Source organism: Micropterus dolomieu, linkage group LG06, assembly GCF_021292245.1.
Source record: "Micropterus dolomieu isolate WLL.071019.BEF.003 ecotype Adirondacks linkage group LG06, ASM2129224v1, whole genome shotgun sequence".
In the NCBI taxonomy this organism is placed as follows: domain Eukaryota; kingdom Metazoa; phylum Chordata; class Actinopteri; order Centrarchiformes; family Centrarchidae; genus Micropterus; species Micropterus dolomieu.
In genome coordinates, this window is record NC_060155.1 from 17,587,986 (window position 1) to 17,603,516 (window position 15,531).

Below are 15,531 nucleotides of genomic sequence, written 5' to 3' on the forward strand. Positions count from 1 at the left end.
TCCAGCTCCAACCTTCCATTCCTCTGTTTTCTGTCCCTTCTCTTTTGCTCTGTGTCTTTCTTTCTTTTTATTGAACTCACTTGTGTGCTGACATTATAATAATATAATAATAATCTTTATTTGTAGAGCACTTTTCAAAAACAAGTTACAAAGTGCTTTAACAAGTGTAAAGACAATAATACCCAAAAGACAATAATACAAAAACAGAATCAATTGTTTATCTGTTATTATTGCCTGCTTTTTCTTTTGCTGAGAACCTGCTGGTTAATTTCTGCAGCACCTGGAGAATGAAACAAAGAGTGGAAGTATAGGAGACATAGAGAACTTACCCATGCCTAAACAGAGCAGCAGCATCAAAGCAAAGAGGATCTGCCGCCCAACTCCACACTGAGCGAGCATCATCCTGGACCTGCAGAGGGAGAAAACAGAATCAGTTGTTTATAGTTGTATATGCATAAATACATACACAATACAATTTTTCAGAGTGATTATTCTCTCCATCCTCCCAAATGTAAGCATATAATCATCATAAAGCATTTCTTCATCCATAGTCACACAATATGATGATACGTTTGCAACTGTGTCCAGAGTTGTCACCCTACACATTACCACACTTTAGACAAATGGTTTGAACATGGTTTAGAAAAATCATAACACTGTGTTCAAACATGATGAAAAAAACATTGTAACATAAAGTCTGTTTTATTACTACATGCCATGAAGTCAATAATCAAAACTGATTTAGATGTAAATAATGTTGTCTATTCAGATAAACTATGCTTTAAACTTACACTTTCACTGAATCCCAAATTGCTCCCAGTGGTTAGGCCAGTGCCTTGTATGGCATGTGGTGTGAATGGTTGAATGTGAGACAAAAAAGTGCTTTGGATAAAAGTCAGTTTTTCTGTCAGGTGAAACAGTGTGGTGATTGTTATGTGTGAACAGATGAAGGGCAGCTTGTTCCTGAGTGTGCCTGAAAAAAAACCCTCCACAGCTGTTTGATTTATAAAAGACTTTAAACACTAAGTAGACCCACTCAAATCCATGTCATGAAAAACATAGCTGTTTCTTAGTTACTAAACCCTAAATGTGGACATTTTTCACCTGATGGAGGTGAAATTAATTGTTAGTACCGCCCTTTTCTAACTCTGTTGGTGATGTTCACACATGTCAATCATCTTGAAGCGCTGTCTACCATGAAAGCAGCTTTCACAAGTGAGGCAACCAGCACCTGTGAAGCAAGCGCAGGTGTTAAAACAGCAGCATGAAACCTTACTGACACAAAACCTAATGTTGACCTTCACCAGTTTTTTAAATGGGCAAATTGTACTTTATTTTGTTTTTCTCTCATCTACTGTTGCTGCAATGACATCACTGGACTGTGTCCTCAACTTAAAAAAAATAAATACACAAAATACCCCAAAATGGCCTTGAATACTGAATCCTTGAAAAGCCAATCTCAGGCAAATCAAATGATTTAGTAGAATGTGTACACACAGTATCAAAGACAGGGACAGATTTTCTACCATATCTATTTCATTTTTAGGTGTTAACAATATTGCATCTGTAAGTGCACTTTAAGGAACAGACACAGTTCACTGGATCTTGTATTGAATGCTTTCCATTTAGCAGATTTAGATTTAGATTTATCCTTTGTTCACAGAGATTTACAGTTTTACCCAAGACTCACTCCACTACTATTACAGCTGTCCATATAACTAATATCAAAATTATTATCCAGTACTGTTTTTATAACTGGCTAAATGGGGCCATCAGACATTGTTTAATCTGATTTGATCATATACTACACACAAATTGATACTCCAAAACTAAAAGATTGGATTAACTTTAAGTATACTGCAATGAAAAGGTGATTCTGGTGCAGTCCTACTGCACAACAAATAGGAAATCCTGCCACACATCAGAAATGGGATGCTGACTTTGCCAGAGGATTTGGCTCAGGGCCTGAAGCATCTCAACTCAATGGAAAGATGCCTGAGACAGAGCTGTATTGCCCCGTACTGGTATGAAATGAAGATGAAGAGGAGAATATGCCGTTTGAAGAAAACACAGCTTTGTTTAATAATGCTGATTTCAAGGAGGAGTTGAGCTACACAAATAACTCCAAATCATTTGTTTACTTGAGGACAAATAATTGGTTCTTTATTCTCCTGACTACACAGGCATTACCAACAGAGACGTTTTAGTACACCATTTGAAGAATATGAAAAAGTTTGAGCATAAATGAGTCAGACATGTTTGTTCTGTCTAGACTTTAGTTACATAAAGCAAATACTTCATCCAGAAAAGCAACAACCCTCTTTGCATACACCAAGGTAACCGCAATTCATGCCAACAGCATCCCTGATGCACAGAAAGACGATTATGCAACACCAGTTCAAACCCTTTATACATTATAGGAATAATGGCCGCTCTCTTCTCTTAGCATGTGAAAGCTCAGTAAAACCTTCAACCGTATGAAACTGGAGCATGTGAGGCAAAGAAAAATATTCCTCTCAGACAGCAAAGCACTCTGTGACACCTGCCAAACTATACTGTCATTAAATAACACTTTGTTGGGCGACTTTTAATGGTGGTCTCTCATCTCTTGAAAAAGGGGATCCTGGTAGTGGTTGAGACCCCGCTGTGCCACACACTTTGAGGCATCCCATATCTAAAGGTGGGTTAGGACCTTGTGATGAGCTGTGACAGATTGGGGTCAAGCTGTTGGACTCTTTGCATGTTGAAGGCCTGAACCATTGGTTGAGCTAGCTGGGTGGGTGACAAGAGATTTCTTAAGGCTTGGAGAGGGTCATGACACCGAGGAGTTTGCCCAGTCTTGTAAGAGGAGAGCATTAGAGAGTGTTGTATTGGAGGGCCTGGGACTGGCAGGGGCCCAACAGCCACTATCCACAGCAGCAGAATACAGAGTACAGCCTATGGACATCTAGGCTCTATGAATGCTATACAACATACAACATTCTATGCCTATAGACAGCCACCTTTCAAAGTTTTGCCAGAGGGGATTTACAACATACAGTGCACTGGCCATCCAATCACACTAGCTGCATACTAACCAGTACCACCTTTTGTTAAGGACGAGACATCAGATGTCGTGAACGCCTCCCACTAAATCTCCCCTCTTCACTTTCACAGGCACAGTTGTGTCTTGAGGAGAAAAGAGCCATAAGTCTCTAAAATGCTTCAGTGGACTTCAATGTGGTTGTCCGTCTGACACATTTTCACGATGTTGCCTGAATAGGACGCATTCTCAGCTCATTGTAAGGGCCAGCGAGAGGAATGACAGTGATCCAAAAAGAGCTAAGAGACGAGGCTGGCAGACCTACATTGCAGCTCAGCGCTAAGTTGTCAATCTGTTGAAACAGGAGACCAACTGGCCACATGATCATAATGACGCATGCAAGACGGGCCCCTCGACCCAAATCAGTTCTGCAGTTGGTGGGAAAATTGATCGGGAAAAAAATCATGTCAGCTGCTGTTGTGGTTAAGGGATAAATCATGTTTATGAGCACAGCAAGACAATGCCTCCATCGTGCTTGTGTGTGTGTATGTGTGTGTGTGTGTGTTTGTGTGTGTGTGTGTGTGTGTGCAAAGGTTTACTTAATCAGGCCAGGTTGGGTCCCATGTTGATTCATCACACATACACACACACACACACACACACACACACACACACACACCGCTATATGGTACAGCAACTATAAAGCCCTACATCAAACCCAAGTCAATGCACAAGGTAGGTCACCGAATCTCACCTGCTGCATTCATGTGCACAAAGCATGCACAAAAACATATAGGCTACATGCACACTAACATAACCACACACACTGGCAGCTGGCATCCCTGTTAGACAATAAATAAAAATCATGATGTACAGTATGTGAATCACATAATGCAGTTTAAAGAGATAACAATCACGAATTAATTTGAAAATCAGAGCTTTCTTTTAATGTTCCCAGCTGACCCAACAGGTCCTATTTATGTATTTAATGGGTACAAATGATACAAAATTTAAATGTTTGGACAAATAACACAGAGGTTAGATTTATGTTCTATTGTTTCACCTATATAAGAGAAAATAATTTGAGGATGAGGACAAACCAAAGAGTTTGGAAAATGTAGCGCTATTTCGAGTAACAAGTTCATAGAGTTGTTGGAGCGTAAACCAACCCAAACCAAAAACATATATACTGTATATATGTATTGTCTCAGTTTTATATTTAGTCTATATTTTTTGTTTAGGTGTATTGTATGTTTTAAATGGCTGTTTGTTTGAGTTGTTGTTATTTTGTGAGGATCTCGGGAAGACTGGCAACCACTTTGTGGAAATTAAGGAATTAGGAATAAAGAATGAAGATGCAGACAGAGCCGCTAATGTTAGCCTAATCTCTGATATAGAAGCATGCGTTAGACCTGAAGTGGATTTTTGTAACATAACCTGTAACACAACAAAATGCTGATAATATGGTCTTTGGAAGTAACAGTACTCTAATTACTACTACCTATGCCAATACTGTAAGGATTAAGTAGCTAAACTGGTTAGCCGAGCATGCTAACATTTAGAGCAGATAAGCACACAGTTTGATCCATTCCTTACAATTTTGCTCCTGTGTCTTTGGTTTTGGAAAGGCTAGAAGTCCTCAGATCTTGTTTATATACAACATTTTTCTTTTCATAGTCAAAAGAAGAAAAGAAAATTGTATTTTCTCTCTGCTTGGCATTTGACAGAATATTGTTCACCACCCAACAGAGAAGAGCTGGAGCTCTTTTTCCCCTCTGCGGAAATTAATTTCTGATAGAGGTAACATTCAGGAGTTTCTTTTTTATTTTTACAGTAAGTTCCAAAACCTTTCCTGGACAACAGCATGATGACAAGACGCAGCAAGATTATAGTCTAAAAATATAGCGTAGCACAAGCGGAAAGGATGAGGACTTCAGATAAATCTGTACTATAAGACAAAAGGATAAAAAAAGAGCCAGTTGTACTGTAAAGAGTCAACCTGTCAGTCTTGTTTCCCCCTTCGGGGACCTGACAGGAGAAGGTGAATCCTCTCTTTCCCTTATTCTTTAATCATGTCTCACAAAACTATTACCTCCGGAGAGCGATAGAATAACAGCAGAATAACAGCTCCAGATGAGTGACAGACAAAGTGGTGAGCTGGAGGAGGAAGAAGATGAAAAAAGAGGAATGGAAAGGAAGGTCAGTTTATCACCATTGTGACAATACTACACTGCCACGATGAAAGCTCTTCAGAAAAGCTGCGTTGGAAGCTCTTTAATGCTTCATTTGCTGTTTGCGAGAAAAAGGCTGCAGCAAGTACATCCTGAATAGATTTGTGGCTGAACTTTGAACTTCTGTGTGCTTACAAAGAAGCCATTTTCATTAATGAATTGGAAAGCCAGAAAGAAATACAGTGGTAGCATGTTGCAGTGGTGATTTGGTGCCATAAAAGAGACATTAAACCAGAGTGCATGAACATTAATTGCTCAAGAACTTAAAAGCAGAAGTAAAGTGACCTGAGCTGAATCAGGTATTCATGCGTCGTGCACACTCTCTCTCACACACACACACACAAACATACAGATACCCTTTGTGTTCGGTGTGCCTGTGTGGTGACTAATCACACTCAAAGCAACTAATGACTCATGCAGTTCTGGCCTGGGCTGCAGATGGAGAGAGGACTCTGGAAAGCTGCTGGTCCATCCGATTCAAGATTACACACTCTTCCTCTCACACTGACACCATTGATCTCACTGGGCGTGGGGACAGAGGTTATTTAAACTGGCTCGATAGCACACTTAGGAGAAGCCAAGCTAAGATTTGGCTAGATGTGTGTGCAGTAAAGCGCAGACAGGAGGCAATTTAGATCATTCTGAGGGATCCTTAACTGACAAGTCAAGTGAGAAAGACACAAAGAGTAGTAACTGCTAACAGTTACTATTTGTAGTAACTGTTAGCAGGTTATTGTAGTTAAAACTTTTCTGTTGTTTTTTGTTAATTATTCAGTACTGAACTTGTACCCAAGAGGAAATATACTGATGCAATGTTTAATGCATGTATTGCCTATTTGTGCATACCTGTGAGAGACTGACAGCACTTATAAGAACCATCTGTTTCCGACCTTCCTGTAGAGCTATTAAGCTGCTGTGGAGCTACACTTAACAGACCTGCAGCAGATGATCAGATATGCTCATTTTCACTCTCCACCTCTTCACACTCAGCCTCATTCTGCACTGTCGTGTGTGTTTTTGTTGCGCATTCATGTGCAAAAGGTGTATGTCTGACTGTAAGATTAAGTGTATGTTATTTTTTGTATGAGCTAGACAAAATTTATTTTAAATGCATTTGATTAACATACGAGGGAGCCCTGCTATTTATAAGTGTGCACATAAATGTATGAGAACAGAGTGACAGCTTTTAGAGGAAATGGAAACCAGGGAGCGCCAGACTCGACCTTGGTGGAATCAATCATTGCTCATTTCTGTAATGCATCAAAAAGGACCAAATCACACCGACATCAGTTGATTTGTTACTACTGAACCTTTTACATGAATAGGGAAAATGTTCTTATTTTACTTAAAGAAAGACAAAGAAGAAAAAACAAGCTCATATGTTTGGTGTCAAATTTTATAAAGCTGATGATACATGGAGCAATGTTGTTTGGCAATGTTGCCATCAATGGTAATAAGTAAAAATTACTACTGTAATCCCTCCCCCCACTGCCCCGCCACCCTGCCACAGTCCACTGCTATCCGTTCAGAACATAGTCAGACTTGCCACCAGCAAGATTGTCCAGAAATAGGTTTCCCTAGATACTTTTTCTTGCCGTATCAAAACAGCTCAGGCACACAGAAAAAATACAACATACTTTTAACTAATAATACTTGATATGTACTACTTTGCACAGGGGCAGCTGTAGCTCAGGAGGTAGAGCAGGTTGCTTGTTAATTGAAAGGTTGGCGGTTCAATGGGTGTCCTTGGGTAAGAAAGTGAAGCCTGAATTGCCCTTGGTGACTGTTCCACCAGTGTGTGAAAGTGAATGTTAGTTTCTGTGTGTGAATGGTGAATGCGACAATGCAATTGATAATTTGGGGCTTTGGGTAACTATGGCTCATTATCAAGTTGATACAGCGAATATGTTAGCAAACAGTGGTTAATTTACACATACAGCAGACACAGCAACATCAGTCTCCATCTGGGATCATGTTTCTGGTCAGCTGACAAATAGTCCAATATTTACTGTGCTTTTTGGTCTATTTTAGGTTTCCTTAAATCCTGAGAGAAATATCTCTCTTTAGGTGCAAAATTCTCCACTATGTTCACCAGCTAACTTTGTCTGTCATTTGGTACTGGAAAGGTAGTGCACAGCGGGTTTTAAGACCTTTTTTACTGAAACTGACTGAAACTGCCTTCTGCCTGCTAGGTACGAAGCTGATACGAGTGACCAAAAATAGTAAAGAAAACCAAAACAATGAGCTAAGGGAGAGTCGGGTGATAATTCTCTGTGAGTGCCCCGTTTCACATACCATGTAATCATTGTATCACTATTGTTATTAAAAAATATATTAGAGCAGCTTTAATTAATCAGTTCCATTAAAAGTATAAGGTTCAAATGTATTGTATGTAAATGTTTGTGAAAGTAAATAGCAATATTGAAGGGGATAATGATTTTAGGGTCGGAGGTCAAATATACGTAGCTAGGGACGTCTAAGTAGCCACTACACCAGCTGGGCCTATAAGACCCCAGAGGTCAAAGGTTAAGGTTCTAAGGTCAGCTCTTGGTAATAGAGTCAATAAAGGATCAGGTGCATGAGACACCGCTATCACCATGAGTACATTAATCTATGGCTCCACACACACACACACAGACTAACTGGATTGTTAGAGCTACCATAAAACAGGCCACAACAACATTTCCATCCACAGTGAAAGGTGGTCAGAAAAATGAGTAGTTGTGAAATGAAATGGAATAATAGACACAAACATAGACAGGCTGCTAGGACTTCATCCAAGAATTCCTCATCTTTAATGATGTGCTGAGTCTGTGGAATATCAACTAGGTGAGGAAAGGGTAAAAAAGGGGAGCACTGTCCTTCAAGTGTATGTCAACAATGCCAATGCCTGGAGACGCAGAAGCTATCTCCTCATTCTCAGATCAGCAGTTGACAATAACAAGAAATTAGTGCTGAGTGTACATATTTCAAACACTGTGACCGTAGAAAAATAAACATATCAAAAAGTAACACTATTTCTTTGAAAGTGACTAATTATTCTAACATACGTTGTAGAGGCTGATAAAACTTTGGTGCTGCCTTCAAGAGCTTCTTCTCAGCAGACTGTGTAGCCAAACATTTGTCTTCCACCAGCCACTGGAGGAGACCCCCTTGCCAAAGACAAAGAGAGGGACCTTTCTCTTTGTGTGGGTGAGCTGTTCAGCTGTGGTCTCATCTACGCTTGTAATGATTGGCCTGGTGGGCTGCTTTAGTCCCTCCCAGGCTAAAGAGTGAAGTGGATTGATGGATTGGTTTGCCCAATCCCTTTTGGGTTTTGCCTGCGGGGGACTCACACTGCAAGAGGGTTTCAATATTCAAGGGAGAGAAGGAGACAGACTTCGACCTTACTTCCCCAACCAGCAGCCCCAAACACAATTTACAGCTCTTTTTCTATTTGACAAATGTTTGAGGTCTGACATTTGGGAGCTGTCCAGTGCTGAAAATGTGGACAACTTTAGCTCCAGTCACTCTGAAGTCATTGTTAGTCTAAAGCCTATTCCCCTTCTGGCTGTAAACGGGCCGCAAAGTTCAAAGACCTCATAAAATTCCCACTTTACTTCACAGTCTTGCTCACAGTTGGATCAGCTGTTTATGAAATACTGCTAGGACAAAAAAACACTCAAAAGTCTCATTTATTTTTTCAACAATCACATTCGGATCCAAACAAGTGCTTTTATATGGCACTATTCTGTTAGCTATTAGCACTGTAATGGGGGAGGGAATAGACCCCATAATCACCTATGTGACATATTAGAGTGGGCACTTTCATTCCAGAAAGAATAATATCAAATATAATATCACCCCATCAGCGAGACTTGAGAAAATGCATTCATATAAGCAGACTGGAGATAAAACTGCTCACCCAAGACCAGCAGGGCTAAACTATCACTTTTATTCCATTTCATTCTGAAAAACTGTCTACAGCACTTCAGGACTGAAACTTATGACTATTTTCATTATCAATAAGTCTATAGAATGTCAGAAAATGGTGAAAAATGCCCACCACAATTTTCTGAATGCCTAAGTGACATGTTAAAATAATTTTTTTTGTTTGACCAACAGCCCAAAACACAAAGATGTTCCGTTTACAGTGATATAAATCAGAGAACAGTAGCAAAGCATCATATCTGAGAAGATGCCAGCAAATGTTTACTTGAAAAACTTCCTGCCCATCAACTAATCGATTAACTGACTGATTCTTTCAGCTCTAATTTTTCAGCCTTTTTCTAGTTTGGTCTGATGTATAAAATGCTAGAAAACTGTGAAAAACCTAATCGGATTGCTTGATTTGTCCAACCAAACCTAAAGAAAATTAGTTAACAATCAAATTAAGCAAAGGAAAGCATTTCTGCCAAATCTTTTTCGGTCAATTGACTAATCGATAAATTGACTCGTCCACAGTATTTCATCTAACTGCATCTAACATTACTCCTTTTCCATCTCCCACTGATGCAAAGTGACTCTCTGAATTGCAGATGGCTCTGAGCCAGACATGATAAACAATACTGAGGCTGATTGAGTGCAAAGTGTGCAGCAATAGACAGTGAGGCAGCTGAACTGAGCTCGTACTCTATTTTTGAATCAGACCTTCTTCTTCACCACAACACCGCTCTCTGATCCCTCTGCTCGTGCGAGTGCAGTCATCTACATGCACACATGGACACACGCAAACATGCACGCTATGCGTGCCGGGGCTCATGGGTGGGCGCATACCCCTTTTCAAATACACACACTTACACACATCCGGACAGAATGAAAAATGCATACTGTGAACTTTCAGCTGGGTCTCTTAGCCTCATTCCTTACTATTCTGCTCATCCCACAGGCACCACTTCTCTTCTTCTCTGTTATCTCTCTGTGTCACACACACACACAGACATTTCCTCAGCTCGGTCTCGTCTAAAGCATGACGTTACCTAGTTAACCACATCCTGCTTTATGGCACTGACACACAGTTGGTGGTGGGCGCACTAACAAGGCCAAAGAAGAAAAGACTTGGACTCCTCCAGACTGGAGCGGTGAATAGAAAACAGAATGGGCTTTATTGGGCTGCAGGGGCTCTCATATTCACAGACAATAAAGCTCATTTGTCAAGGTGACCCGAACTGTTCTCCTCCTTCTCTGTGATTTGTACATGCCAGTGTTTGTTTACAGAGCAGAACATCAATAGAGGACTTTCAAAGATCCATTCACCTGCTTGGAACCAGGCAATTACTCATATTACCATCATTGGTCGCTTTATATTTTCACCAAAGCAAAGTTAGGTTTACAAGGCAGAGAGACATGTGGTGCTTAAATGTAAAGATAAAACACTGTGTGAAGCAAGCAGTGATCACTAATAATCCAGTTTCTATAAGAGTGTATTTGATGTCAAACCCAGGTGACAGCTCTGGAGGTGGACCAATGTAAGATCTGATCTTGGCAGCTATTCAACACATGGGGTATGTTCACTAAAGGACTCCCATTTACATAATAGATTTCACAAACACCTGTTAAATTTTCAGATCTGCTTCCACAATTGCATCACTGAACAGAAGGCATCCTCCCCTTTGATTTATTTTAACTGTGTCATCTGTGAAGGAAGATTTGGAAGATGTGTATTTGTAAACCAAGGCATAAAGTTCTGATGAAGACAACGTCTCCTGAGATGAAACCATGTAAAGGACACATAAACAAGGTTACTTGGTGAGTTGATGATTTATGCATGCCCCTACATGGGCCATAAATATAGACCAATATTAAAAGCTTTGACTTGTAAATAATTAAAGATATCCCAAACGGGTGCGATTTGTGTGCCTCTCAAAAGCTGCCACAGGAAATACTTATTACCTATATATCTGCATAATGCATAGCCTATAATTAGATGGCTGGGCAATGTGATAACAATTTCTATAAATTGCAAGCTCTGTTTTTAACCGCAAGTACGTTGTTATGTTGCAACCAAGAAAATAAAACACTTTAAATCCTCTTTCAGCAGCTGAGCGGTCTCAGGCGCCTCTTGCCACCCGGTGACTTGAGATATCGCACACTGACCAAATGACGGATTTCACATTATTTCCGAGCTTTCACTCTTACCTTTTCTGACAAACCCAGATGCGTCTCAACGGTGCAATCCTCAGGAATGTGAGCGAAAGCTTTGCGCCTCAGTGCAGGCGCTTTCCAAAGCTCCCGAAGGGTGCGGAGACGGCAAACGACGAAACAAGGGTGAAACAGCACTTTGCAGAGGCAGAAGAGACCGGGGTGAGTGTGTGCACAAGCGCTCCACGTCTTGGACTTTCCACTCCTTCTCCCGCGTTATATCCTCTCCTCACTGAGCAGCAGCCTATGCGCCGTTCATCCTCACACATTGATCACGCGCGCGCGCACACACAAACACGCACACACGTACACGGCAAGGTGCTCCCTCCGTCCCCCTCCTCGCCAGCAGCTACGCTGAGGGAGAGAGGCAAGATCAGTTTGAACAAAGAAGCAAGCGGTGACAGGCAGACGGCTCCAGCGCCCCCATCCAAAGAGGGGGAAACGAGGGTGGTGGTGTGGTTGTGAGGGGGGTTGTAAAAGGGGGTACTTTGTATGGCCATAATCCGATTCCTACATAAACCTCAATGGTGAATTAAATGAAAAGTGCACCCATGAGCTTACAATGACAGTCTGACCATCAGCTAAACCCCCTTACATCTCACATCCTCTGTTTCTACACACCTCCTGTGAATCAACTCAGCTGCATCACATACTATATCCCTCAGGCCTTCTATCCTAATGAGATAGAAATAAACGTACTCCAATTAACTGTGTGGAGGAATAACATTTGACTGATGGTGAGCAGGATTTCTTGTAAGAACTGCCAAGTGAAAACCCCAGCTGCCTCAGATGCATCTCACAACCTAACCTAACAACAGCCAACATCACATCACTGCAGGGGGGTCAATACAAAACATCAGCCCTCATGAGCACATTTTAACGAAAGAAAGAAAAAAGGCTTGTTTGTTGCTGATGGCAGCTCTGACCAAGATCCATCTGACCACAGGTTCAGCTCCTACACTGATTTCTCTCGATGATAATGTGAGTGGAAGAGCTGCACACTCTCTGTTATTCATCATAATGTAGGTCTGCTGTCTGTTGCTTCGTGCTCAAGATGTGTTTGAATTATGCATCTTCCCTTGTGTAATGGAGGCAGGAGTTGGTTTTGGAATCTTAACAGAGCCACTAATCACGGTAACCACAATGACTCAAAACTAATATCTTTATTTAAGGAAGAGTTAATTTTGCTCATATAAATTTGGATAATTGAGCCCTTTTAGAGAGTTGGCATTTAAAGGATTAAAGGTAAAATATCCTTTCAAACTTTAGATTTATCTGTGTAGGCATAAGGAATTAAATAATATGAATTAAAGTCAAAAGAGTGCTTCTATAGGCATTCAGGCAAGTAAAGAGGCGCTGGTTTTGAGCTTTATGCAACATTAATTTTAACCCAACTGACCTGCCATGTCATTATGAACTCATGCTGTTGTTCAAACCTGTATAACTTTATTTCAAATTATAGCAGAGGTCTCAGAGTTTAGGATGGTACCAGGCTGAATTTTGAGGAGGGATGCACAGTATATCTTGAATATACGCAGTTTCCTGGGGCATTTGCTGGAAAACTTCCACAGTTTAGTGCTTCTGCATCTCCTTCCGCTGCCCTTCCTGCTGTGTTCTGAGGGAATGAGAAATGGAATAAGCGCCCAATGAATTCCCCACTGCCCTGTTTGTCTCTTGTTTTCCCCATCCCTCTCACAGCGCCGATGAAGGCCCCGCCAACAAACGTGTCTGTAAATGTGTTTGCTTGTAAAATAAACACACTGGTGGTAGGCCGTAAACGCTGCTAGTATTTCTGTATATCTGATCCCATGTTTCTGTGTCTTTGGGTGAGCCAGTGATTGCAATTTGCATATATTTTCTCCGTCTGTCTCACAAAAGTATTACAAAATACGGTATTGTGTTTGGATGAAGACAAAAACCAAAGCCAAGAACTGATGTTTGCAACGGGATTAGAGGCAAATAGAACTATGTTTACACACTAAACAATGTAACAAAAAGGTCTTCTCTGAGACATCAAATCTCTTTGTTTAATCTGAATTTCTGCATTCAAAGTGGAAATTTTTGTATTTTTTTCAACAAACAATAACATTCCAAGAGAGCATGAAGAAGTATTTATATGTAAATGCTCCGTATTTGTATAGCGCCTTTCTAGTCTTTTCGACCACTCAAAGCGCTACATCTGCATTCACCGGTCAAACACATTCATACACTGAGCCTAATTGCAGAAACAGAAACTAACATTCACACACTGGCGGAACAGCCGCCAGGGGCAATTCAGTATCTTGCCCAAGGACACTTTGACATGCAGCCTGGGGGAGCTGGGGATTGAACCTCTGACCTTCCGATTACCTACCAACCCGCTCTACCCATATTTAGATGGTTGAATTAAGAAACATTTGCCTTGAAGAAGTCTAGTTGGCTCAGGCCTTGTTGTCACAACTAGCGGGTCTCGTCGAGTCACTCAGGACTGCACCCACCCTCCTGTAGATTTATGTGCTGACAAAAAAAACCCATTTGTGTTAACCAGAGCTGCACTTACCTCATATCTACACTTCACTGCAGACAGCAACCAGAGAATCAGACAAGGTCCATGAATCTCTGTATTATTGATGTCAGAAGACCACAAACTGTAAGTCTACACTGTTCAACAACAGTAATGGACTGGATCAATACTTGTTATTGGAAACTCTTATCTCTGTGGACTGTAAACAGATCAGTGCCACCATGGACAGACAGTCTGCCCTCAAATTTAATTCCAGAGGATCAACTTATTTTGTGTTAACATCCACGTTTACCCTTATTTCCCCCTAAAGCTCTGATTAATATTTTATATAAACAATTGAGCAAAAGACTATGTACTCTTCCTCATAGGGGTGAACCCAAAGAATATTATATCTAGCATCTGCAGTTCCCCTGAGCTAAATGGAGCTTTTTAACATCTTTCAGTTCATTGTTTTGGTTTTACAGCCGCAGCTTTAGTGTTTTGGTTCAGTCTCACAGCTCACATCAGCATCTTCCCAGCACCATACGGCAGACAGACAAAGTTTACTAGCTGTTGAACGTAGTGAAGCATTTTGCAGCTAAAGAGCCAGATATTTCCCTCAGGAGTTGGTGGAACCCAAAACAAAGGAATGAGACAGAAAAAGTGTGATGCCAAATGAATGCCAGTGTAGCACATCCACCATTGTGTCCCTGAGCAAGACACTTAACCCCAAGTTGCTCCAGAGGCGTGCAACCTCTGACATGTAGCAGTTGTAAGTCGCTTTGGATGAAATGTCAGCTAAGTGAATAAATGTAGTCTGCTGGATCTGTAACTTTTGCCAACAACTTTCTAATGTGATAATATGTTTGTCTTGTGTTTAGATCTTTTTGCTGTCCCTAAGTGGCCAACAATCAATAAAGGCAGCTGTAAGAAGCTTTAAGGCCAGAGAAATTTTCTTATTTCACACTGTCTGGCAGTATCATATACTATATTCTTTATCAGTTTGACAATGTATTTTATATTCTGAATATTGAACATGCAATATATTGTGAAAGTGGATATCTGAGCATGTTTATGCTTAGAGTTTGTGAGAGTAAACATTGGATTATACAGTTTTGCATCATATAAATGTACTGCACATGCTCAGCACAAATCTATGTTTACACTACAGCCCTTAATGCTCAATTCTGATTTATTGCCCAAATCTGTTTTTATTGATTGATTGTGAATTTTTTTTAAATGTGGCCCATATCAGGCTCCAGCCATGGCCTGAAAGTGACCCACAAGAGGCACAAGAGAATAATACGACGTCACACGCAGCACACTGTCATACCGAAGTAAACATGGAGGCCACAGCGGTAAGCATCTGTGGTTTAATTGTTAAGTTGATTTCAGGTGGAAGAAAGGGAATTTTTGAACTAATGATAATGAGGACAAGAAGGAAGAGAAAGAGAGTCCACCAACTACCTCCATTGTTGCCGTCCTCCATGTTTGCGCCACCAGCTAGTGCAGAATTAGAGTGACGTCAGAGTCGCAAGAATTCCAAGCATTTCAGAAAAATCCAACCTGTATCTAATTTGGACCATATGTGAAAATGGCCCAAATGTTAACTGATAAATATCAGATACCATGTCACTTTGGCTGTTTGTTTATTTAAAATTCTGATCTGAGTCACA

The 15,531-nt window shown here is 40.7% G+C and overlaps 1 protein-coding gene across 1 annotated transcript in view; it reads right to left on the bottom strand.

Moving 5' to 3' along the window:
- LOC123972808 (neurocan core protein-like) overlaps nucleotides 1-11,599 on the bottom strand; it is a 46,630-nt gene extending 35,031 nt beyond the window's left edge. Inside the window, exons 1-2 of the mRNA XM_046052497.1 lie at nucleotides 11,371-11,599; nucleotides 330-409 (exon numbers count right to left, since the gene is read on the bottom strand). Of these exons, the coding sequence (XP_045908453.1) occupies nucleotides 330-402 (73 nt within the window). The 5' untranslated portion in view covers nucleotides 403-409; nucleotides 11,371-11,599. The remainder of the gene's footprint in view (nucleotides 1-329; nucleotides 410-11,370) is intronic.
- Between the last annotated feature and the right edge of the window lie 3,932 nt (nucleotides 11,600-15,531).